General features: G+C 40.8%; 1 protein-coding gene across 1 annotated transcript; it reads left to right on the top strand.

Annotated features, from left to right (window-relative positions):
* The first annotated feature begins 6,004 nt into the window (after positions 1 to 6,004).
* slc45a2 (solute carrier family 45 member 2) lies at positions 6,005 to 26,349 on the top strand. Its single transcript, XM_020081831.2, has 7 exons — positions 6,005 to 6,743; positions 9,222 to 9,398; positions 15,017 to 15,384; positions 16,310 to 16,453; positions 20,391 to 20,514; positions 23,598 to 23,803; positions 26,051 to 26,349. The coding sequence occupies exons 1-7, from the start codon at positions 6,272 to 6,274 to the stop codon at positions 26,270 to 26,272; spliced, it is 1,713 nt and encodes a 570-aa protein (XP_019937390.1). The 5' UTR covers positions 6,005 to 6,271; the 3' UTR covers positions 26,273 to 26,349.
* Positions 26,350 to 26,426: the final 77 nt, after the last annotated feature.

Raw genomic sequence — 26,426 nt, 5'->3', positions numbered from 1 at the left:
AAGAACAGATGCTGTATTGTCTCTGTCAGCAGTTAGTTTTTTTGTTGTCCATGTTAAGCATTCAAAAGCTACAGCTGCCTTCAGTGAGTCCCAGGAGTGATGAAATAATAATAAGCAGAATATAATGAAAATACATAAAGTATGAAATACAAATTCTTCTAATAATTCTAGAAATCTCTGTCTGTGTCGCTCTTCCTCCTAGAAAACTCCTCATCCACAAAACCTATACTTCGTTTGCGGACAGCTACAAATCCACCAAGTTTGAAATCATCTGGATAAACGGTTTCAACATTTAATTGACATTAATACTTGCAATTGTTTCAGTCAGTGCCAAAAGTGCAGCATAAATAAAAATGGATGGAGACTCTGGGTTTGGAAAGTGAAACCAGTGTGGAAGTGCCTTAAACATGTATACCTCTCGATTGAGCACCAGAAGGGTGACAGATGGGTTTCCATAAGTCTAGTCCATAAGAAAATGACTCTGTTCTCACTTGATACATAACATCAGTTAACATTTTCCTTTGGAGTTTGTTTACCGTGTCCAGTTTCGCGTTCTCTTCAATGCAGCACAATGTTAATATTGCAAATTATCGTCCCTTTAAGATTCAAATAGGGGGGGATGGATACTGTGTGATTGACAGCTTGTTCCATCCAATGAGTGCAAGTCGTAGGTGTAGGTGGACTTGCGGTGTCCTCAAGCTCTCAGTCAGACTCAACAACCCCCACTCCTCCAAATATGGTTAATTCTGGTTTAAAAAACTTTGTTCCATCGGAACAAAATGCCAAACTCGAGCCTTCAAAATGGCTTTGCATAAACCAGTGAGTGACGCTACTGTGGGGAGTGTCCATCAGTAATTCAATACAGTCCAGTTGGTGCTGCCAAAGATTTCAATGATTAAATGACAGAGAACCAGTGGGCCAGGAAGTCCATTGATAATTAAAGAACTTAAATCATGTGCAGTGTGTATTTAAAAGAAATGTGCAAAGTCAAAGCAAAGAGTGACACACACACACACACACATTATTAAATCATAGACTATATGCAGCATATAAACCTGCCTCGTCCATGTCCAGATGGGATGTGGGGCAAACTCAAATGTTGAAATACACATCAAATACTTTTCTCATCAAATGTCTGATTTGATGAGAAAAGTATTTGATGTCAAATGTCAAATTTCTGTCATTTTAGGTAGTTCTGATCACACTGATGTTCCTTTTTCTGGACAGGTAATAACAGTCAAACATCACGACTGACAGCTGAGAATTATGGGTTGAGTGCATCGGTGAGATGTTGATTGCGCAGCTCCACACCACGATCACAACTCTGGCTCCAAATGTCATCATCGGCCCAAGATTGCAGTGCTTGTATTCTGGAAGTTTTTCCCTTCCTTTCTGAACAGTGATAGGAAGTGGAGATGGTCGTAGAAAGAAACATAAACTTAGCCATAGCCACAGAAGCTACATTCGAATTCAAGCCAGTAGAGGCATAACAATTTTGCAAAGTGAGCATAGTAAAACACAAACCATGCTTACTATATGCAATTTAATTTATAGCCACACAGAAACAGGCAGCAGTCGCGCACTGAGACAACATGACAGAAGCCGACTGTCGGAATGACTTTTGACTGACTTTGTGGCTGAGCAGTGAGCCCGTGGGTTTTAGTTAATAGGATACAATGCAGATTATAGGTTTATTCCACAGGGCATATTGTCATGAGCCAATTTGTTTTAAGCTGTATAAAATCAGTAAACTCAAGATGACCCCTGAAATGAGCAGGAAATGTAAAACTTGGGTGTGTTTTCATTGGCTGGCTTTGACATCACAGATATGAATGAAAAGGAGCACATACCACTCGGATTTAATTTGTGTGCAAAGGTTCAAAAAGCTAGCTCGCACACAAAGAAATGAACGGTCTATAATTGTAATGGTAGGTTTATTGTGAAAGACAGAATTAAAAAAAAAGGAATCCAGAAAATCACATCATATAAAAGTTATAAATTGATTTGCCATTGATTGTGTGAAATAAGTATTTGATCCCAGAAGAGGGAAGACCCATCCACGACCCATTGTCAGTGTACTGGCTGAGGGAAGGAGGTTGTCGCCCAAGATTTCACGGTACGTGGCAGGAAAACACCCCCAAAGCATAATGTTTCCACCTCCATGCTTGACGGTGGGGATGATGTTCTTGGGGTTATAGTCAGCATTTCTCTTCCTCCAAACATGGTGAGTTGAGTTGATGCCAAAGAGCTAGATTTCGGTCTCAACTAACCACATCACCTTCTCCCAAGCATCTCTGAATCATTCAGGTGTTCATTGGCAAACTTCAGACGGGCCTGTACATGTGCCTTCATGAGCAGGGGGACCTTGCAGGTGCAGCAGGATTTTAATCCATTACAGCGTAGTGTGTTACCCATGATTTTCTTGGTGACTGTGGTCCCAGCTGTCTTGAGATCATTAACAAGGATCTCCCGTGTAGTTCTGGGGTTCTTGGAATCTGATTGATTGATTCTGTGAACAGGTGTCTTTTATACAGACAACAAGTTGAGATTAGGAGTACTTTCCTAAAGCGAGGACTAATCTAACTGGTCTGTGGGAGACAGAATTCTTGCTGGTTGGTAGCGGATCAAATACTTATTCCACTCAATCAATCTTTTAAGCCAAGGACTACAGATGACAATGCCAATATCTAAAGATAAGATTCAAAACTTTGTTTCTGGCTAAAAGTGAAATGTAAGGAATATTTATGGAAACACTAAGTTACTTGAATTCTAAGTAAATTGACACAAAATAATGACTTGTTAACAATAATAATAATAATACAGCACAAGGATACTGGATTCATAATGTGTGTCTACCCTGATCCCGAAGCAGCGCTGGCAATAATGTTGCAGCGTCGGTCCCATGCAGTGTTCAGGCATTAATTAAACAGAGCCCAATTTTTTTTTATGAATCAGTTTGTTTATAATGTCAAAGTAATCTATCATCAATTAATCATACACATTCTAGAAATGCTGGAACTGTTCCTAAGCTGGAGCCAGTGGATGTCACTGTGCCATGACTTTATACTTTTGGGCAGAGCCATGCAAAGCTAAGCTAACCCTCTCCTGGTGCTAGTTTATTTCTCACTACATGTGTGGGTGGTTTAAAAATATCAAACTATTCTTTTAAGATGGTCATACTAGGAGGCTGATGTTAGTCCATGCTATGTTGGAATGGGTTGTCATATCTCTCCAATTTGCTGTTCTCTTTGTTAAGAGTTTTCTACAAAGTCACACACTGTTACACGATTTTCTTCCCAGCATGGACACAGATCATCTTCCTGTCACTAAGCAACCTACGGACGATCCTGTGGTCTGCAATTGCCCGTAAAGTAAGAATCATCTTCCTCATAGCATGCAGTGTCATGTGTCTTTTGTCGCTGAAAACACCCGCATGATCTCACCCACCTCTTTACCACCAGGCTGTTTTCGCCTTTTCATGATTGTACTACACCCTCTGTTGTGGTGTGTAAGACCTTAAGGCACACAAGTATGTGAGGAATGTCTGCTGTGTGATTCAGGACATCTGACTCTCACCTTGCCAGGCCAAACACAGGGCATAGCGTGAGATTAGCGGCAGCTTCAACATCTTAAATGTATATGTGAGTTGAATTGCACAGAGTATTTTAATCTCCAGCGTGCAGTTCGTTTTCAGGGAGAATATGGAGGAGAAGTGACAATTATTTGAAGAACTTAAAGGGATAGGTCACTCAAAAATGAAAATTCACTCTATCTACTCACCACTTTGCCTATGGAGGGGTGGGTGAAGTGTTTGAGCCACAAAACAAAAATACAAATAGAGTAAATACCTCCATACTGCTCCTGTGGTGTCATCCAAGTGTCCACAAGCCCTGACATTCAAATTCAACTCCAAACTGCATCATTTCCACCATGTTTTTAGCCTGAATGTCCGCTGATATCCTCCTCTGAGTTCTTGCGATACTCACAAGTTCTTGCAATAACTTAAGAAGTAACTATGTGAGGATAAGAGCAGACATTTATGCCTTAAACTGAAGTATTTTGTGGACTCAAACACTTCACCTACCCCTCCATCGGCACAGTGATGAGTGAATTTCCATTTTTGGCAGAAATATCCCTTTAAGCTTCAAATTGTCATCATGTAGTGTATATCATAATTAGTTTAGCATACCAGGAGAAAAGATGGGAGCGATTATGAGAGCATCACTCGGCTACTGAATACGATGCAGTGTCTACGAAATGATCAACAATCATTTTAACATATGCTATGCATCGTTTGATTAGGAACAGAGGTGAGGTGAGGTGAGGTGGAAGGAGTAGGGGGAGGGAGAAACCTGGGGAAAACATGTAAACTTCAGAGAGTTACCCCGTGAACCCTTTGGCTCTGAGATGACAGAGCTACCCCATGCTGCCCGTTCACTGGAATTTGTCTTGATAAGCTCAAAATTAATCAATATTTGTCAGACAGAGCATCAACACTGAGCCATCTCTCACATGAGTAACCATTCTCCTATTTCCCACCTTCAGCATTTATGGAACAAAACAGACCTTTTTTCCTTCGGCCTCTTCCTCCTGCTGACTGCTCCCACCTTTCTGTTTCTGAGCATCATCCCTCCTCAGGCATCACATGCATCATCACTTGATTAGCTTTAAGTGCTGCAGTAACATACCACAAAAGAGCCCTTGTTATTTCATTGTTTGGTGAAGAATTCGCAGATCAGGACAAGAGGCTTCAGGGGCGATGAGATCCTTGCATTGCAGGGGCAGCATGCAGGCCTCCAACTCATATATCTAAAGTTCAATGAAGGTCAGTTAATTACAATGTGAAGAAATGTCATTAAAATTCACATTTTTCATTTAAACTGACTATTTGATTCACAACATTGCACATTTGAAACATTTTATTTTTTTAGGTTTAAAATGTTTTCAGTGTTCATTGTTCTGTAGGTTTCTATCCACAGAGGTATTTCCTCTGCATCATCTCTTTCTCTACAGTTCAAACGAGCACATGAGGATCCCATGACAAACATGTCAAGATGTAGTCAAATCTCAACTCTCTTAACTCCGTTGACATGGATTTGCCCACTTCTGAGGATCTATTCATTGGACCACATGCATTCACAATCTCTCACATGCACACATGCATGAATGCACCATTACCACTCACTCAAAAATGAGATTCTTGGTGCACATTAAAGGTCCAGTGTGAAAGACTTAGGTGAAAGGGATCTATTGGCAGAAATTTAATATAAAATAATCCTAGTGACGTGTGTGTCATCTAAAATGTATGAAGTGTTCTTTCTCTTTACAATACAATGGTCCCTTCATATTATTTTTTTACATCTGGAGTGGGTCCTCTCTGGAGGCTGTTTTTTAAAGTAGTCAAATAGAACAAACCAAACTCTTTTGAGTTTTTATGACCAAGTACCATGTTTGTCTGCAGCGCCAGTGTCATTGTCCCTGTGGCTATAGTGGTGTCAGTTTGTGCAGCTGATCAGGAAGCTTTTGGGTAAGTTGCATGACATTTGTGAAACATGCTCTGAGCTGCTGACCAATCACAAAAGAGTGGGTCATTTGACCAATCAGAAGAGGCCGGTCTTTTTTGAGAGAATGGAGCATTTCAGAAAGATGATGAAATGATGAAGTGCTGCAGAAATGTACAGTATTAGACAAATAATGAAGTTTTTTCAACATAAGATTATGTAAACCTATTATGAATCTGCAAATAGTTTAAAAGTGTGCCCTTTAAAGTTCAGATTAAAGTGATGAAACAAAATGGAAATGGATTTGCAGAATAAATAACCCTTTTTACAACAATCATCCACATGGTTCTCACAAACACATGTGACACATACCCTGGGCAGTCCCTGGCCTTTACTACAGTACTTAGACAAGACAAGACAAGAGACATCCAGGAATCTGGAAAATACACCCACTTCTCTCTCTCCTCCCCTCTCCTTGTCCTCTTCATTAAGTTCAACTCTGCCCCGCTCAGAGCTGAGTGCAGACCTTCACATGTAAAGTAAAGCCTTGTGGACTCATTGCTCAGCTATGCAGTAGAGAGGATTAGCCTCAGCTCAGCATCAGTGCGAGGATCTGGGCATCTGGCCTTTTTTATCCATCACCTGGCTGATTCAGAGAGACACCACAACACTGTCCCTTTTTTTTTTACCCAAATCTCCTCTTTTCTCCTTTGTAATTCTTCCTCTCCTCCTCCCTATCTCCTTGCACCCCTCTTTCCCCTCTCTAATCCATGACGCTTCTCTCAGAGGACCAGTCTGTGCGGCCCCAGGCCTGCCAGGTCCTGGAGCCCGGCAAACACATCACCTCCTCCTTGGACCAGTACTCGACAGACCACACTGGCTTCAAACAGGACTACATGGACAGTGGCGAGAGCGCCATTTTCGGGGCTGTGGAGCCCCCCAGACGCTCTCGGGGCCGCCTCATACTCCACGGCATGGTCATGTTTGGAAGGGAATTTTGCTACGCCATGGAGGCAGCTTTCGTAACACCGGTCCTTCTGAGTGTGGGGCTTCCCCGCAGCCTGTACAGCCTGGTGTGGCTGCTCAGCCCCGTGCTGGGCTTCCTGCTCCAACCCATCATCGGCTCGGCCAGCGACTACTGCCGCTCGCCATGGGGCCGGCGAAGGCCTTACATCGTGGTCCTGGGCATCCTCATGCTTGTGGGACTCACCCTGTTCCTCAATGGAGATGCTGTCGTCTCAGGTAAGGGATCGGTTGGGATTGGGTCGAAGTGTTTTAGGGGAAATTCACATCTTCAAGAGCAAGAAAGTGGAAAAAAAAGGAGGGAGGTGCTGATAGATCATGTCATATGAGAAAATGAGTTCTTGTTTTGGAGTTGGCTGTTGCTTTGATTGAAAGAAAATAATAGACAATGAATAATCATCTCTTTTCATCTCAGAGAAACAGACGCATTGTAGAAGACGCGGTGGAAATTTGACAGCACTTTGATCTCAATTGTGCTCTTGTTTTGAAATATGCAAAAAGGAATTGTGACCTGTCTCATGAAACTCAACAAATGCAGCGTTTTCTATTTTGAAGTTTCTGTCAGGATAGCCTCACATAACATCAGCTTGTTTCTGCCATTGTTTACCATTGACGCTTGTGATCTAATTGGATTTTATTTCCTCACTGACACAATGATTATAATTTTGTATGTTTGTGCCCTTGAGCTTCGTCTTATCTCCCTGACTTTTTAAGGCTCAGGCTCCGAACTGTACCAGTGTCTGTTCTCTCTCTGGGGGAAAACCAGACACAGCATCAGGAAAATGAAAGAACGATTAAACTTGTTAAATGTGAGGCTGTGATGTCCTGGCAGGCTAGGACCCTTAACTTGTGACTGAAATTAAATGTGTGGTTGTGAATCCGCTACAGCGCAGATGGATGGTGAGGTATGACTGGGGAAAATCACATTGTGCCTTCACTTTGAAGTAGTGGCTGATAACATTTAAAACACCCAAACCGTCATATGGGGATCTGCTGGTGCTCCGGGCGACATCACGAGTAGAAAGAATGTGTGTCCTGAATTTTTGTGAAAGGGAAAAAAAGAAGAAGATGGGCGAGTGGTGTCACTGTGGTGCCAATTTGTTTCCTGCTGTTTATGTCTTCCTGCAGCTCCATCGGTTCACCAAGGAGTGAATTGCACATTCACATGTTTTGAGAGTTTTTAACACATCATCAGTGATATCCTGGTCATACCTTTTAATTAAAAGATAAGAGGATTAGAGAAATGACGGAATCTAGGATGTGTCTGAATTGGGGGCCATAAAGAGGCCACCATTTACACAGAGCAGCCAAATACATATGTTCAGTAAGATGAGTCATTCCTTGTCCACTATTGACTCTAAAGTTTTGAGCAAAATCAGCCATTGTTCCCTTTTGTATTTAAAAAAAATGCTTGACAAATTGTCTTATTTTTGTTGTTTATTTGTTGTTAATAATAAGAAAGTGACATTTTCTACTGACAGGACAGAGGCACTTCAGGGGCCAATCACATCCACCCCTATTTTTAGTCAAAATGCAGAACCCTTAATTAAAGTCTTTGCTGATAAGGAATCTGCTTGTTTAAAAGTCACTTTTACTTTCTGAAGATGTCCCGTGATTGTTTTCGTTTTCTATTAAAAAGACTCTTCTCTTTGTTTTAATCATATGGATGATAAAGTATTCCCTCCTCCTGACGTATGCGGGATAAGCTGATTACATTCTCTGTGTTTCTCTGGGGCTGTCGTAAATGCCGCAGGAATCGTGTGTGGCATAATGTTTGCATTGTTGTAGCTGCCCCCCCCGTCTAATCTGAGAGAAAACGAAGAAGAAGAACGGCTTGTTGTGGCACATGAATTGCTCTTAAGACTTTAAATTGTATATTTCCTTTTGTTTCAAGGCTAGAAACAGGTCAGATTCCAAGTGAAAGAGTGTCAGGAGGTGCTGATGTAACTCACCCACTGACTTTTCAGGACTTGATACATACTTCATCCATCCAACCAACCAACGCCAGCCTGAGCTCCCGACCGACCCATCCACCAACCAACTTACTAACTAACCATCCATCCAACCAACCAACCAACCAACGCCTGCCTGAGCTCCCGACCAACCGACCATCCAACCAACCAACCAACCAACTAACCAACTAACCATCCATCCATCCACTGGGTGGTTGGAACCAATCCCAGCTGACATTGGGCAACAGGTTACACCCAGGACAAGTCACCAGATTATCACAGGACGGAGGCATAAAGACAAACAACCATCACACTCACATTCACACCTTCAGGATATTTAGACTCTCCAGTTAACCTGAGCTTAGGTACTTGAAGAAAACCCTTGTAGACTAATCACACTCTTCTATACTTTATTATTAAAATCCTGGTCATTACGTTTTAATTTACGTGCTTTGCAGGTGAATCATATTTTTGTCGCCATCTCCATTTCTGTTAACAGAGAACACGACTGGACATCACACTCAGTCAGGCTTCTAACTTGTCACAAATAATTGGTTTCTTTGGGGTGAGAGCTGTTTGTATCGTCTATGTGCTTTTCCACTGGGATTCCTGTTCTCAGTGATGTGGATCATTCATTTGATTGCACCTGAACTTCTTGACACTTCTGTAAAATAAATATATTGATGCTGAGCTGTCGACATCGTATTATTATGATTTAAATGATCTGCTTTGTTCTGTTTTGCAGCTCTAGTCAGTGACAGGACACAGAGGAGGATATGGGCCATCGTGGTGGTGATGTGCGGCGTCGTGCTGTTTGACTTCGCCGCGGATTTCATCGACGGGCCCATCAAGGCCTACCTGTTTGACGTGTGCTCGCATCAGGACAAGGAGCGAGGTCTGCACTACCACGCGCTCCTGACAGGTCTGTAATAACAGAGCTGCTGCTCCTGCTCCGACACTCGCTGTGTTTGTTTCATGTTTATTCATGATTATTTCTGCCACAAACATTTCCTCGGTGGCTGTTTCTGCTGTGCATCTTTATGGATTATTGTTGAATTATTCCACATAAATTATTTTCTTGATGAGTGTTTCAGTGGTAATACTGCCCTGTGGGCAGCTTGTAGATGAGCAACTGTCATTAAACTCACTGCCAGCATAGGGCAGCTGTTCTCTGAGTTAAGTTGGATCTTTTTGTGGTATGACTGAATACATGCGGAGGCAGCACACACTGTGATGATTTCCAGGAACTTTATATTTGTCTCTGTGTTGGCTGCATGTCTGTCTGCTGATAAGAGTCCATGAAAAGACAAAGGGCCCTTTAGTTGGGACTTTTTTAAAAACTTTCTTTACACAAGTTACATGAGAGCACTGATGATGAGACCCCTGGGAGGTCACTAGACACAGAGTGAGGGTCGCAAGATGACTTCCAGATATCAAATACAACGTGTATACAAGCTACAATTTCAAAATCTAAAATAATAACACAAGTCATATTCAAAATACAACTTTGCAAATATAATCAGCCCTAGTTTTACAGAATAAATGATTATCTATTAAGTAGTTAAAAACTATCAAATAAATGATAGATAGATAGATAGATAGATACTTTATTGATCCCAAAGGAAATTCAAGTAGCCAGTGGCAGTAACATATATTGAACATACATTAGAATTAACTTATACATTAGAGTTAACTTATAACACAGTTACCATACGTTGAAATTGGCCTGAGATGAATGTAAATTTAAATGTGTACAGAGAATTAAGGAAATTAAATTAAACATTTGTAGCAAAATGAAACTTTTACAGAGAAATTAAACATTTGCATATACAAAAACTATATAAAAACTAGAAAGAATATACACTACGTCGCTTTCTGCCTCTGCCTGTTACACCCTCCACCTCTCGCCTGAATAATGCGGAGGATTTATTACTGTTGTGAACGCATCTGTACGTGAAAGACAAACTGCATTTAAACTCCGGACCCAATTCTCCAGCCTTTACCCACAAGTCATAAGATGCTTGAGGACCCACCACAACCACTCCACACTCCACCTCATTTTGTTGTATAACACCAAATTTCTTCACAAATCAGCCCTTTTAATGATGTATGAACAGAAAACACGAGCTGAGTTAATACTCACTTAAATTAGAATTAAAAAACGGTTTGAAGATTGCATAATTCAATACTTTAATACTTCAATACTTTATATAGCCATCATGTGGGAAAAGTCATATTTTGATATTCTCCTTTCAAACTCCATCACTGATGCAACCCAACGGATACTGAATGTTTCATATGAGGGAAAACCATACAGAATTAAGAAAACATTAATTTGTACATTGCTCACAGGCGAGTTGGTGTTTTTAGTGTGTGCACTGGCTCAGCTATCAGCAGGCACTGGGTGGTGTGAGCAGGCTGTAATCCAGCCCTGAGCTAGTCATGTGTTGCAGTCATGGGTCTGGGCTGAGAGAGAGACAGAGGCCAGGCACATGACTCCCTGCCACTGCTGGCATGTGAGGAGGCAGGAGCAAGAAACCATGGTGTGTTTCTCAGTGATGCCTGTACTTTCTTTTCACAAAGCTAATTATGTGCTCTGAACCCTGGGAGTAAATGCCAGTGGTGAAACACTATCAACAACACTTGAAGTTTAACAGGCTCTCACAGAGCGCACAGGGCACTGATGTGGAACTTTCTACAGATACACGTTAAACTGGACACAACAGATGGAACAGACGGAAAAAAACATTTAAATTCACTACATACTCATTTGGATCTGCACCAATTTGCACACATTTCAGATTTATTTTTGTGAAGATCCATGAATTATTCTCTGGATGGCATCTTCAGTTGGCCCCTGATTTCGGTTCAAACCGTAATATTTTCACATCTATCTGATGGATTTTCAATAATTTCAGAACAGACACACATTAAGTGATACTGGTACCTTTCATCAAATGCCACCCTGAGGTTGACGTGTGTGACAGTATGAATAATTTCATCTGGCTACAATTTGAATTTGTCCAATACTTTGGTTTATGACCAAATCACTGCAAAACATAATGACATCACCCTCTCAAACTCTATCATTCAGTTTATTTCCAAGGTTTGCATTCATTGACAGTTTGTCAAAGTGATCGCCTCACTATTAAATACATTTCATCATGTGCATTAGTAAGTAAATAAATCACCATAGTCAACTGCTGTGATATTTGCTGGAAATTTGGACTTTGTTAAATTCACTAGTACATTCAGTTTCAGGTTAAAACAGTTGAGTTCAGAACAAAAAACCTCTACAAGGACTATTTGTAATGGTGATTTCGGCTTTGTTATATTTCTTCCCCCACATCTTTATTCAAGAACGTCTCTCAGCTTGAGAGCAGGACAAATAGAATGTAAACATATACAGTTTGAGTACGAGCACAGGGTTTTGAGTGAAGGCAAAATCTGACTGTGAAATCATGGTGCTCTCTAAATGAAAGACCACACTCTCGAATAGAGTGGAAAACAACAGTAGATTTAGTAGATTTCATTGTTGTGGTGGAAGAAACGTACTCAGTTTCAGAGTGGACTGTCAACAGTGAGATGCTGCTCAAAGCTCCTAACAAACTGTGAAGACTCACAGGAGTGAACAACGCAGACAACAACGCAATGTCATCTACTACTACATTTGCTGGTCTGTCCTGCATTGACTTGCAAAGCAGTTAGCTCATATGCTACAAAAGTGAATAAGTGAAATTCAAATTCACCTGGTGTCTTCACAGCTACAGAACTTTTGGAAATGCAGCTGTGGCCCTGTTTTTCATTGTAAAACTCTGCGGCTGCATTTAGTATGGACAAGCAGAAACAGCTGGCAGTTGCCAACATTGGCTTCCAGATCCGGCCTTATCTTTCACAACTCAACGACCAATGCTGAATGCAAAGTGTTGCTTAATCTTTCTTCCAGCTCCATCTCATCAAAAACTCCCTGCGCTTTTACTTTACACTCCGTGCCTCTGTAACTCAGCAACCAAATGCACAGCAGACAATCTGCACCGACACACGACTATAGTGACTGGTAATGTGACATGGGTTTACATGTGTTAATGTCGACAGAGATCATTGTCTGGACAGAGATTGTGGATGATTCAGTATTGTCATTTCAGTTGGACTGACCATCTGTACACATGGTAAATGTGGCCAGAATTATACCTGGCTTCATTCCCATTGAGTCCATGTCACTCACAGTACCAATTAGCACATTTAGCCTGAACATAGCCTCATGGACGTGCTAGTGTGGACTCAGTTTGACTTGTGAAGCTTAAGCCAGAACTATGGAAGTTTTAGTAAATGTATACGAGCCACTTGTGTCGCTCTTGAGTGAAAACTGTGAGCTTCATTAGGTTTCACAGGAAATTGTTTTTGCTGCCTTAATGTGAATCTGCTTTGTTCTGATGGGCAATTTAAATTCAGTTGCACCTTTCTGATTTTAAATCTCCTCCTCTCTCCTCTTCAGTCTCTGTGTTTTTTTCAGGGCATCCGCAGTGAGTCACAGCGATGCCTCTGTTTTGCTCTGTTGCTCTTCAATATAAAAAATCTGAGCTATTGTAGAGAGTTTTGTGCTGAACATGACTTCAATGACACGGAAAAGACAGTGGAGACAGATCTTGAATCAGTGGAGTGTGTGACGCCGCGCACAAACAGAGGTCATGCAGAAACAAGTGAAGTGTGACTTCTGAAGTGGTCATTACTTCACCTGCCACTCGCTGAAATGTAGAAAAATAGCCCATATTTGAGGCCTGTATCTTCTCAGTTGGATAAATCGCTCAACCAGTTAATCAGTCTTATCAATCAATCAAATACATTTGAATCCCCCGCAAAGGTCATGTTTTTCACCCACGTTTTTTCCAAAATTTTCTTCACATTTTTCCTTAATTTTGCAGCATAGTGAGACACATTTGTTGGATTGGTGGCCTTGGAGGATGAATGCAAATACTACATGTAGTTCTACAGTGTTGTTTTATTTCGTGATTTTTTTTTCCATTTACTGTAAAAACACATCATAACAAATAGAAATCATTGGCTTTGTTTTCAGATTCTACCATGTTGTTTGTGAACAAAGGTTTCTCAAGCAGGGAGGACTGAATGAGGATGTTTCTTTTCATTTCCTCATGCTATGAACAAATATTTGACATGAAAATCAAGGCACGCTCTCTCAGCTTACCTCCGTGGTGGTTAGTTTCTCGTCTTTCTTTTGATTGCTGGATGTTTCATTAAGCTGCACCTCAGTGCAGTGATAAAGTCAACAAATAACACATTCAGATTTGAGTTGGCAGAGAAATTCATGCAGCAGTTGAATTACAATTCACAACAAAACTGATTACACACAATAACACTGAAATGTTAAAGTCATTTTGTATCATTTTATAACAATCATTTTAATTGTGTGATATTTGATTGTGTAGTTAATTAACAACAAACAGTGCATCCAAAAGGGCCCAAAAGTGCAGACAACATTTATTACACCTGTGATTTCCAGTTAAGAATTACTGAATGAACAGGGTTATAAAAAAACAGCTGCAGGGAACTGCCTGCAAATAATAAACCAGATTGTCCATCCATTATCTATGCTGCTTATTATTCTTTGAAGGTTAATCCCAGCCGACCCTTAACAGGTCACCAGCGTATCACAAGGCCGACAAACAATTATTCAAGCTCACCTTCAAACCTATACACGCAAGTCTATAGTTCAGCTGATCAGTATGTCTGTATGACCGTGGAGTACCTGGAGAAAAGATGGGAGAGTTTATAAGAGCATCACTCAGCCATGAAGAATGTTGCAACAGTGATTAGCAGGTTTTAAAAAAAAATTATGAGAGAACTCACAGTGGCTTTTCAATAAACAAAACGTTGCCATCCACAGTTCAATAATCACGTCATCTTACCTTGAAAGCACATGAAATGCTTGAACGCACAAGCACCTGTAGAAATTTCAATTACTGAAGCAACAGTTGCAAAGGACATTTTCTGAAATCAACCTCTACACACAACAAATACAACAAAAACTGCAAGGTTGGAGGAGAAAAAGCCTGTTTACTGATAGCAGCAAATCCTAAAAGCATCTTCACTATATCAACTTATATTGTTTTGGCTACATATTCCCACTGCCCCCAAGTGGCCAAAAAAAATCAGTTATTCTAGCTTCTCAACAGTAGTTCTATGGTTATACAATACTTGCCAAACGCACGCACGCACGCACACACACACACACACACACACACACACACAGAGCCTCTCCTAATAGAGATGCTACCCCAACAAGACAGGTACTACCACAACAAAATTGTGATTCTACTAATCATGTCATCACACACCATGTAGCCTCGAGGCTGTGTCTCAGTCTATTGTCCTGATGGACCACACTCTCTTCTGTAACATAAAAAAAAATATATACTGGAAGACAAAATGATGTAACAGGATCTGAGGGTGTATTTTCTCTTTGTCATAATTGCAATTTTTCTATCTGCATAGGGCTTTAACCTCTGCCTCTGTGCGTTCCAGGCCTGGGCGGGGCCTGTGGTTACCTGGTGGGCGCCATGGACTGGGGTCATTCTGCGTTGGGGCAGGTGCTGGGCTCCGAGTACCAAGTCATCTTTTTCTTCGCTGCACTGACCTGGAGCATCTTCCTCACTGTGCACCTCTTCAGTATTCCAGAGCAGGCTCTGGGCAGGGACCCATCTGCCAACGACTCGTCACCTCCCAGTGCCCTGCGGGTGCTAGGATCCCACAGCAATGGTTATGGAACAATGTCTAAAGAGACCGTCTCCCCCGCCGCCCCGGCGTCAGTCCCGGACCTGAGGCCGAGGTCGTTCTCTGCTCTGGGGGAGGCCAACTCTGTGACCTCCAGTGCCAAGCAGCCAAACAAAGAGGTATGTGATGTGCAGGGTGAATATTTACTGCTTATCCTGGTCATAGAAATGCATTGCATGTAGCAGGAAAGGACAGAGAATGGACGTGCAGTGTAGTAGTGTGAAATCCTGACAGTGTTGATAGGAGGTCACCGAATGAAATGACAGCTGGCAGCCATAGCCAGCTGTCAATACAGCCCCCCCCCCACCAAATGTCAAACTAATAAATCACCAAAACCATTAGGATTCACCCTCCCGGGATCATGAACATCTGAAAATAAGTCCAAGGCCATCCTAGGAGCCGTGCCGCTATCTCCACCACTGAAAATACTCTAAAGTTTGAAGCTGCTTACAGGTGGAAATGTAAATATTTAGGGTTTTTCAAAGTTCAAGTGGTTAATGAGGTTTTTCCCTGTAGATGAAACTCCTCAAATAACCCTCTGAATCTTTTATGTCATAATGTGGATGTAACCCAGTGAGACAAATTCCTGCATTATGCATGGAATCAATGATCCCTTCCGGCTGAGTTTACAATAACAATATAAAAAGAAGAGTTTACTAGAGGAGTTTGTATCGCAGTCTTTAAACACGGTTTTGCCACCTCGCCTGGATGTTAAGACTTTGATTAATAATCTCTGATAGATAATCATTTTGGCTTTGATAGTCCTCATCTTCCTTTAAATTTAGTGCTACACAAATCAAAAATATTTTAAGCTTGCCTTTAAATAGAACTTTTTCCGAGATCTTTGCTCATTCATTTGTGTCAAGATGAAGATCTTGAGCGTGCAGACCTATCGTCAGATGTGGTATTAAGCTTGTGACATAAATACCAGGAGCGTAATAGGGGCTAGGCCTAATTTATAAATATATTAAAATCGGTATGAATATACCTGTCAGTGTTGTTGCTGTTGGCAGTGATGTGTGATGTCTTCGTGTACACCTGCAGGCACAGAAGAGGATGACATTCAGGTCACTGATGAAAACCATCATCAACATGCCAACCCACTATCGCTGCCTGTGTGTCAGTCACCTACTGGGATGGACGGCCTTCCTCTGCAACATGCTCTTCTTCACCGATTTCATGGGACAGGTATTGATTTCCTGTGTGTCGGCACAAGGACATGCACACATTTCAAACAGTCAAAGATCAGCGCGATGGCAATTCAAAAGGAGCAAAGCCATTTGTGCCCAAGCTTCTGCCTGTTTGTGTTCTGTGTGAAGCTCCTAATCACTGCTCATTTACCACTCACTCTAAGAGACTAAGTAAATTGCTGTCATTAGTGTCACTGAGCTGTTGCTGTCATTTCTGGCTCGGGTTTAGATTTTTGCTTGTTCAGGCCTCCCGAGTGTGATTCATCTACATTATAAAGGGAATAATTTTGGACCAGACAAATACATTTTTCAAAATGTCCAAAAAACCTATAGTGCCTTTGGGAGAATGTGACAGGCTTTTTTTCCCCCCACACACATTAGAGTGCTAAAAGGAAAAGACGAGATAGTGAGATAACGGGTGACCGGCAGCAGAGTTCCCTGCTAGACTCATAGTAAGGTTTTCCAAAAAGGATGGACTCAATGACAGGCAGCAGAGAGAAGGGCAGGAAAAACACAATGAATTAACAACAGCTGAAAAGGTGTGATCAAAGTAAATGTGTGAACTAACTAAACCAAAAGAGGCCGTGCTCCAGAGTTCAGAGTCCACTCTGGCTGGCGAAGCTGAAGCAGAGGCTACATCCTCATTACTGCTTTTTGAAATGCATCACTGTACGCTGGCTGAGTGTGGCTGAAAGAATCGTGAACACGTGAAATTCATGTAAGGAGACAGTAAACACATTTGAACACTTACAGAAGCGTTTAACCACAAGTTTGAAAGACGTTGGTGATGAAGTGAAGGTTAGATCAGTCTATATTTGGGTGGGTTGATTGGTAGTAGAGACCGGAGGAGCTTCGGGGGACAGGCGACCACGCCCAGCCTCACACACTCACACTCACACACAAGCTGAGCACTTGACAGACAGTTTCTAACACTCAGAGCAAGTCATAAATAAAACAACTCATTGGTTGATCATGAACATTTCACAAAGCATCTGAATTTTACATTTCAGTTTGCATATTCAGTACACTCTGTTTTTTGATGTTCAAATTCAAATGTATTTGTCGTTAACAAAACATGTCAAGAACAACTGTACAATAAAAACCGGGGGGTGTTCCAAACAGTTATCCATAACCTCACCAAATAAATAGATCATAAATAATAGAAAGAGGCCTTATCTAAAAGAAGTTAGAGATACACAATGAGGTACATAAAGGATTCTATATAAAGAGTGATTGCACATGGTCTCATGCTTTGACCAAAACAAGGTTCATCCTTCACATCAGTGAGATAAGCTCACACTGAAGTGCTAGATGTGGTTAATCAGGGGCCCGAAGGCCTGCAGGTAGAGGCTCTTCATCAACCTGTTGTTTCTAGATGAGATGCTGCGGTTGGGTGACTATGCCTCAGTCTGATGAATAGGCTGGTTCGCTCCAGTCCTTGATGATTCGGTGTGCCCCACTCAGACAACACTGCTGATAGAGGGATAGGCTGATAATGAGCTCAGCTCTTTCTAACAACTTGCTGGTGGGTTTTTATGGTCAGCGAGGGGGCAAGGGGGAGGCTCAGGCTACATCCACACTACTACGTTTTAGTTTGAAAACACTTTAACTCTGCTAAAGATAGGCCTGGTGTCCACATTACCCTGAAGCGTCAGAACCACTAAAACAGGGAGAAGTTTGGAAAACGCATCTGGCCTTGTTAAAGGTTTTAGTCTGGACGGACAGAAACGTAGATGTTTCAGGCTGAAGGCGTAGAAGCTCCTAGCCACTTGCTGATTGGGTCTTTTCAGTCACAAAATCTCCTTCACTGATTCGTCAGGTTCCTATCACATGATCCCCTTCTGAACGAAAGTAAGCGACATTAGCCTCAGCTACCAGTGAAGAATGCAACTTGAATAATCAAATAAATGCGTTTGCTAACAGCTGTTGTGCGGTTAAATCCTGCATTTTATAATCATACAACTGCTGACATGCATAAGAGACAAGGGATGGACAATTTCATTTGTCAACAACTTGTCCTTCTATTGGTTGGGGAATTGTGACAGACTTGTTGCACAAAAAAAACCAGGAGCAGATGTGTGGCCTTGTGATATGTGCTTTCAGGCACCTGAGAGCCACAATGCTCTTGTGCAGAAATAATTGTAGTTTGAGATTTCCCCACAAAGCCATTTGTTAGTTAAAGATGTCAAATGAAAAGATACATGAAAAATCTCTGTTTCCTTCTTCTCAAATGTGCAAGGTAAATTATTTTATTTGCTCCATGTTATTGTGAAATCTTTTTGTGAAAATAAGCTATTTGAGCACTTTACCTTGGGAAAATTGAATCATTTTCCGCTAGATTTCTGATATTTCATACAATTAACAAATTATGAATCATCCGAACAAACCGATAATGAGATTAATCATTATTTGTCGTCCCCTAACATGACACATGAGGCGAAGTGACACAATGACATGAAAGAAATGTGAGTGACATGCTCCATTAATCCATGTTTCTGTGAGGGCAGATAGGGGGTGCAGGGTGGTGGAAGGGCCTACTTTTATTGTGTGTAATCCTCTGTTGACGTGTAATAATGACGAATGCTTCAGGGTGTCACAGTGTGCATGCTGATCAAAGGATGCACTTCACGCAGTGACGCAACACCCAATGCCACGCTTCACTAAGACCTAATACACCAACTCAAAATCTGAAATTGCAGACGTTGTTGTCGTGGATAAGAAATGTGTAGTAAGTGGTGAATTAAATGTGCATCCATTTGGTTAAAAAAAAGAAAAAGCAGGCAGCCAATATTTATATGAAAGGCTGAGTGGTTTGATCTCAGCTTTTATGTTTATCTGGCTTTAGAGCAGCTGTAGCACTTTATAACATAATGCTTGGTTTACCATGAAATGTCCCTATAAGGAACCTCAGGAACCAGCAAATACTGTATTTCTGGTATTTAACATAGACTCAGTGAAAGGTCTCAACACTAAAAGAGCAACAGTTAGACATTGTATGTGAAACATGTGGAACAAAAACATTCACAGTCACATTCACACCCACAGGCAACTTCAAGTAACCTAAGCTGCATGTTGTGGGAGGAAGCAACAGTAAACCCACACAAACACAAGAACATACAAACTCCTCAAACAACAGATCTGGTCAGACGTCAGCTCGCTGTGACTGATTTATAAGACTTAATAATTACTTGGTTTCCACCTGTGTGCACAGCAGAAAACTGTCAGAGCTGTGCACTTGACAAAGGTATATTTAGTTTTGTTCTCTGATGTACACCTAATGAGCTGCTGCAGATTTACAGGAACATGCTGCGAGGGTCAGATTTTCAAAAGATCTCATTCTTTACCAGTAGACATAAAATAAATCCCTGTACAGTGGAAGTAACCTTCTTTTAAATTGTATTGTCTCTGTTTACAATGCATCAATGTTTGAAACTATGGTGGTCCAAACGAATGGGAAAACACAACAGCAAATCACAAATACAAAAACAAGAAAAAAATCTTTTTTTAAATTTTTGTTTCGTGTTGTTTTTATTTGCTGTTATGTTTCTTTCGGTGCCGTTGTGTTTCCTTATTTGCTGTAGTGTTTTGCAAATCAGAAAGCAATACAAAAAACACAACAGCAAAGGAGAATTCACGACAAATCACAAATTGGTTGTAGTGTAGTGTTTGCAACATGCATTTTGTATCACACAGTAATTTGCCTCTGCTCTGACCCAGCTCTGTATTCAACAACTAACAAAACTCAAGATTATAATTGATTATTATTTACTTCTCCTCTCCTCCAAAATATCCAGTTGTTAGTCCAATGTTCTGCATACTCTTGATTTCTTCCTCTGTACCAACACCAGTGTTTGAAAGCAATGACACTGAATGTAAATAGCAGACTTTTTACTGTTACTCCTTTGTCTTTACAAAGTTGTTCTCTTATTTTGCAGATTGTATACAAGGGAAACCCTTATGCAGAGCACAACTCTACAGCCTACATCACATATGAGAGAGGAGTAGAAGTGGGCTGCTGGGGACTGTGTATTAACGCGGTGTCGTCTGCTCTCTACTCCTGTAAGTACATGTGCAACAAGTGAACTTTTATGGAATTGCCTATGTTTATATGGAAATTTGCCTCAAAACAGGGCTCGATCCAATTTTCAAAAATGAAAAAATTAAATATTATTAATTTAACATGCATAAATGTGTTTTTGATTGAATATCTGATTCCACCATGCACAGTGAAGGTTTGAAAGAGAATATGAACCCTGAGGCTAATGACATTAAAAAGCAGACCTGGAGTCCAGCAACAGAAATATTATTAAAAACACCCAAACATTGTGAGTCCACTGTTCACAATGCACATCTGTGTATGTGCCCCACACCTAGCATAGAAAAAATCTCAAAGGACATATGATTGAGACTTGGTGATTTGCTTAAGCTTAGGTTATCTCAAACAGTTTAAAATTCATCAGTCCATATTAAAACCAATTCTAAATTTGATGGTGGATATTCTGCCTTGATGTGGCTGCATAACACAGAGTACTCAGTGGGGTGAAAGCCAGGAAAAATAATGAAATCCTTAAAAAGGAGTCAGATGAGCTGGAGAGCATCTCTGACCAGTTTGTTCTAGGCCATTAATATAGTTGCATGGTGGGAAAATAAAGAGGAAGCTACGCTCTACAACACTGATGGGAAAATGTTTTGTCGACTGAAACTAAGAGTTAATTGTTTGGGAAGAGAAAACATTACGTATAGTGTAAAAAAAGTTTTCAACAGCTATCAATGTGAAAAGATCTCAAAGGTGAAGAGTGTGGTGGAAAGAGCATCTTAATTTGGGGTGGCTTATTCAGCAAGCGCCCCTGTTAAAATGTGAGTTTGGAGGTGAAACTGAAAATAACCAAACAATAATAACTATAAAAACATCTCAGGATGAAAAAGAGGTATCATACTTACGTAAATATACGTACGCATACATACATAAAAGAGGCTGAGAAAGATGTCAACTTGAAAATACAATGAAAATCAAGAGCTTTTGGCGATAAGATCCATGGGAAGTTCATAGATATGTGATGTCCTACCTCCTGCTCTACCCAGACACCACCCCACACCTGAATGTGCTGGACATTTTCCCTTTGTCGTGAATGCATCTGACCCAGCTGCTGCGTTCTTCATATATGAAAGACAACCCTGGAAAAAGTTCATGGCTGAAGAAGACAAAAAATAGGGCACTATATCAGCGCAATCACATTTTGTTCATGATCGTTTAATATAGAAAACCCTATAATTCAAAGGGACTCACTTGATTGTTCGAGCCATTGTGTGGGTGAGTGGCAGGAGAAAGTGTGGGTGGCTGTCTGCACATTGATCATTAAAGCCACTCTTAATTAAAATCACCACTTCCTGCAGTGACAACATTTGCTCCTGTGAATGACAGCCTGATTAGCTTGGGTAAAGAAACTAAGTCACTGTAGGCAATGACCACTTAATTCTCTTCTTGTACTTGGGCTTACAGGCATCAGCCAACCATTAGCAGGCTGTGCATGAATGAAACACCCATTTTCCCAGAGGCTGCTGACTTGTAGTGATTTAAATCCAAACAGAAGGTCTGCTTTATTGTGAAAGGCAGAGAAATAGCAGGTTGGACAAGTAATGAAGGCACTGATGCTGCACTTGAGTGGGAAAAATGGCTCTATTTATAGACTGGGTGCTGAGGTTGTCGTTGCTATTCAAGACAGTCAATTGCACGTCCAGTCAACTGCCGCAAATTGAAAAAGGCCAAATCTATGGTATTTGGCGTTATTAACAATCCAGGTCATCCAAGAGAGGTACCTCATCAGCGCTGAGTGATCTGATCACAGCTCTAAGTGCAGTTGTGAACACACCCAAGATGCATTGAGGACGTATTTCAGATTTGATCACTCATACCTCTTTAAAATCTAAATAGGTGGATACTTTTCTAAACTCACAAAAAAAAAAAAAAAAAAGGACTCTCTTCTCATTTCCACGACAGGAGTTTGCCTTTATGTGTTCTTTTTTCCTGGTGAATCATGTTCTATATCATAAAAATCGCTTTTGCACATTGTGCCGGAGATGTAACTAAAAGTACGAACACAAATATTCATGACTATTTACAAGCCAAAGCCCTGGAGTTCAATATGTGTCAGAACGTTGTGCCAGAAAAGGTGCTGCGTCTGGCCTGCCAAAATAAAAAATAAATTAGCGAACTCTCCATGGTGTCTTGTTTCTATCACTGCTGATCAGAGCCAGGGCAGATAAAAGCCTGTCTTCTGCAGTCATTTGACCTGGGAGTGAATGTTGATTGTATTCATATCCCATTGCAGAAATAAGCCAGATGTCACTGTGTTAGTGGGTTGTTAGGCCAATGGAAAAGGGGCTTCAGATCACATTCAGAGGTGGTCTGGGACGCAAGTGACCTCATTCTTCTCGCAGTGTGATCAGAAAATGCGCCCAGGGCACTATTTTAAGGTCCGTCTACTCAGCTAATGTTCTCTGACCCACCAGTTTCATATGAACCCCAGGTACATACATTGAAATATTCATGGCACCTCCAAAATATTAACACAGACCACCACATACCGATCCTCTAATTTTTTTTTAAATAATAACATTTTTATTTCATATTGCAGCACAATCATGCTCACGCTCACACATGCTCACACACTCTCACTCACACACACATACACCTATGGTCAGACAGGCTAAAAAGATAATTCCACAAAGAAAAGCAACACTGTTTTTTTGCATTTAGCAAAATATATAGTGAAACTAAACTACCATAAAGGAAATGCATGGCTTAATGCAGGAGGCAAAACCCCCTGGGCGATAAGACTTCTAAGCAGAATCGCATTGTTATCTTTCAGGAGACAGTTGACGACCTCAGGTGCAGGTAAACTGCAGAGTACCAAACCGTCCTGGGTTATTTGTTTAAAGGTTGTTTAGTTTCCATTTAATCTTGGCTCTAGTTGACTTCAGCAAATTGGAACACTTAACAGCCTTCAGGAGCACGAACGAACCTCGGCCTTGATAATGACCCCACAGAGGTTAAACACTGGGGTCTGCTCACCAGTTCATCAGAACCGAAAGTCCATCAAGTGAGAGTAAAAGTGACCTCCTCTGTGTTTGTGTGTTTTCAGATGTGCAGCATTTCCTTCTCCCATACATCGGCCTGAAAGGATTATACTTCATGGGCTACTTTGTGTTCGGTATGGGCACCAGCCTGATTGGCCTCTTCCCCAACATCATTGCCACGCTCATCCTGTGCACCGTGTTCGGTGTCATGTCCAGTACGCTCTACACCATCCCATTCAACCTCATCGCAGAGTATCAGCGTGAAGAGCAGGTAAAGAGATGATTTTTTTCAAGGTTTAGATGCAAAGGATCAGAAGAAATAATGTGCTCAACCAAAGACATAACAAAGAGAGCTGGGATGTGTGCTCCCTGGTTTTCAACGACAAATTTTAGCACAGGGGAAAAATGCATAGATGTTTTGACTAAGCCTTCTTCAGTCAGACAGTGCCTGTGGCAACTTCTTAAAAACAAACAATGTTATATTTAAATTCACTCACAAAACTCCAGGACTGTACATTCTTGAATAAGTCAACATGCGTCAAACAAATAACAAAACAAGGATCCGCTCGTCAAACACATCATCAAACACGCAAGGTGCAGCAAGGGGCCAAAAGCTCAGCAGGGAACCCATGACTGTGAGTGAGTTTACTTCTAAAGGGTTCACTAAGTGGTGCCCTGCAGTCGGAGGTGTTGATTCACATAACTATAGATTATATAAGCAAAGTGAGCCATATAACAATGTCTGATAGAAGTGCAATGATTGGTATATTAATTTGAAACTTTTTAAAATGTATATTCATTGTTATCAAAGCATTTACATCCTTTATAGAAGTGGCTTCAAACTTGTGCAGAATGAAAAATAAGTGAGCAAATATCATTAGAGACACAGCCTACATCTTATTAAGATCAACCAAGCATTTGTCATCATATGGTATAAAAGGTGAAATAGCATGTTAATAACACACAAACGTTTCCATTGCCAGATTGGGATATATACAGCAGGCGATCAGGTTTCCCGTAGGTTTTTTAATTACAAAAATAATAACATAATTATTTAACGACTCTAACTTCCTTCATGTGTTAAATAAGTTAAGGGCCTCTGTAAATCAATTGACTTTATTACACTAAGATATTTCACCCAGTGATAATGACATTGTCCTCCTGGATACATATGAAAGGTTTATATTACAGCTGTCAAATTACATGATACAATGTACAGTGTTACAATGTACACTTTGTTGTACTTCTCAAATATGTAGGAATGAGGACAAAACCTTATAGAATGAAGTCCAGAGTTTTATATTTAAAAGAGAGTTAGGTGCATAGTAAGTGAGTTAGACAGAGGAGATAAAAATGCAAACATTGTTAATAATGTAATTATTACAATTAAATGAATGTAAAATTTGGATTATTAAATATTATGGGGTACTGTATTAATTAAACTAAATTAAAAAAGGGGTGGTTACATGTCAACCGAAAGATCTCTGAAACATTACTATATAACATTTCCATATTTTACTATATAGCACTGAAATTTGTCAAATAGTTATTTTCCATTCGCACGCTGAGCTCATCATGACATCAATTCCAACTATTTTTACTTGAGATAGATTAAAGAGTAATGATTCATCATGAGCCCCCTGCCCAGATTCTTATTCTGGCAGTCCATCAGAGCACTGCATAATGAGCCAAGGTTTAAGGGTGTGTTTTCTTTTTTTTTGGGTGCCATGCTATGCAACCGATGTGATCATCAGTGTAATGTACCTGTCAATATATACATCCAGATTTCAGTACCTGTCAGAAAAGCTGTAGACCAGTTTATTACAAGGTAGCACCTCACTGGAGGCGGCTCTTGACTACAAAGATTTTGGCAGCAGAGATTTGCAGGAGACGTGGTTCCCAACATAATTTGTGTAGCTCATATTAAAATTCCCAGCCAAGTCTCTGGCATTTAACAAAGTGTGTTTAAATATCAGGAGAATGCAGATCTGGAAGAAAATGGGTTTTTTAATTTTTCCTAAATGTCTCTGAATAATAGACTTAATTTTGCTGAATAATATGGAACCTCATTAATTTACCATGTGATACTCCTGTTCAGAACATTAAGGACTTATTGGCAGCTGACAGCTGCTAATAAAACTGCGGCAAAACGAATCATCGAACAAAGATCATATTAAAAAAACAATAACTTTAATTGGGTTGCCATTGAAAAATCAATACCCGCAGAAAAAGCCTTGTTTTCAATAGCAGTTTTAATGTGTACTCATGTACTCAATCAATACCTTGTAAAGCTAAATCAAGTGAGCTGGTGATGACATTCATCATTTGATCGCCCAAGGTGCCACTGAAAATAAATAGATGCAGTTTACGAGGGGGGTCTCTCAATACAAAGCTGAATCCATTAACCCAAGTATTGATTGCTTTTTGCCATGGACATCTCTGGTAATGGAGGAATTGATAACATCAGATATTGCTGTTCTTCCCCATTCACCTGTTCTCCGATCATCTCCCCTTCCAGGAACAGGTGGCGTTGCAGGGAAGCAAAGAAACTCCACGAGGCACCGGTGTGGACTGTGCGGCGCTCACCTGCATGGTCCAGCTGGCTCAGATTATCGTGGGCGCGGGGCTCGGCGCACTGGTCAACCTGGCAGGAAGCGTAATCGTGGTGGTGCTCTCGGCCTCATCTGTGTCTCTGTTAGGCTGCATCTTCATAGCCCTCTTCATCAGATACGTGGAATGATGCTGCTAATATAAAATGTATTTTAAATGGTATTTGTTTTAATAAATAAAGATTCTTTATTATATCTATAAAAAGGTCTTTGATGTTCGATTCCTTTAATTTCCAGAGGGGCTGTATGTGAGAACCCAAATGTCCAAGTCAGTTGCTCTGGACA

Source organism: Paralichthys olivaceus, chromosome 18 (genome assembly GCF_024713975.1).
Source record: "Paralichthys olivaceus isolate ysfri-2021 chromosome 18, ASM2471397v2, whole genome shotgun sequence".
In the NCBI taxonomy this organism is placed as follows: domain Eukaryota; kingdom Metazoa; phylum Chordata; class Actinopteri; order Pleuronectiformes; family Paralichthyidae; genus Paralichthys; species Paralichthys olivaceus.
The sequence above is the reverse complement of the archived record's forward strand: the minus strand, read 5'-3'. Positions and strand labels throughout refer to the sequence as shown.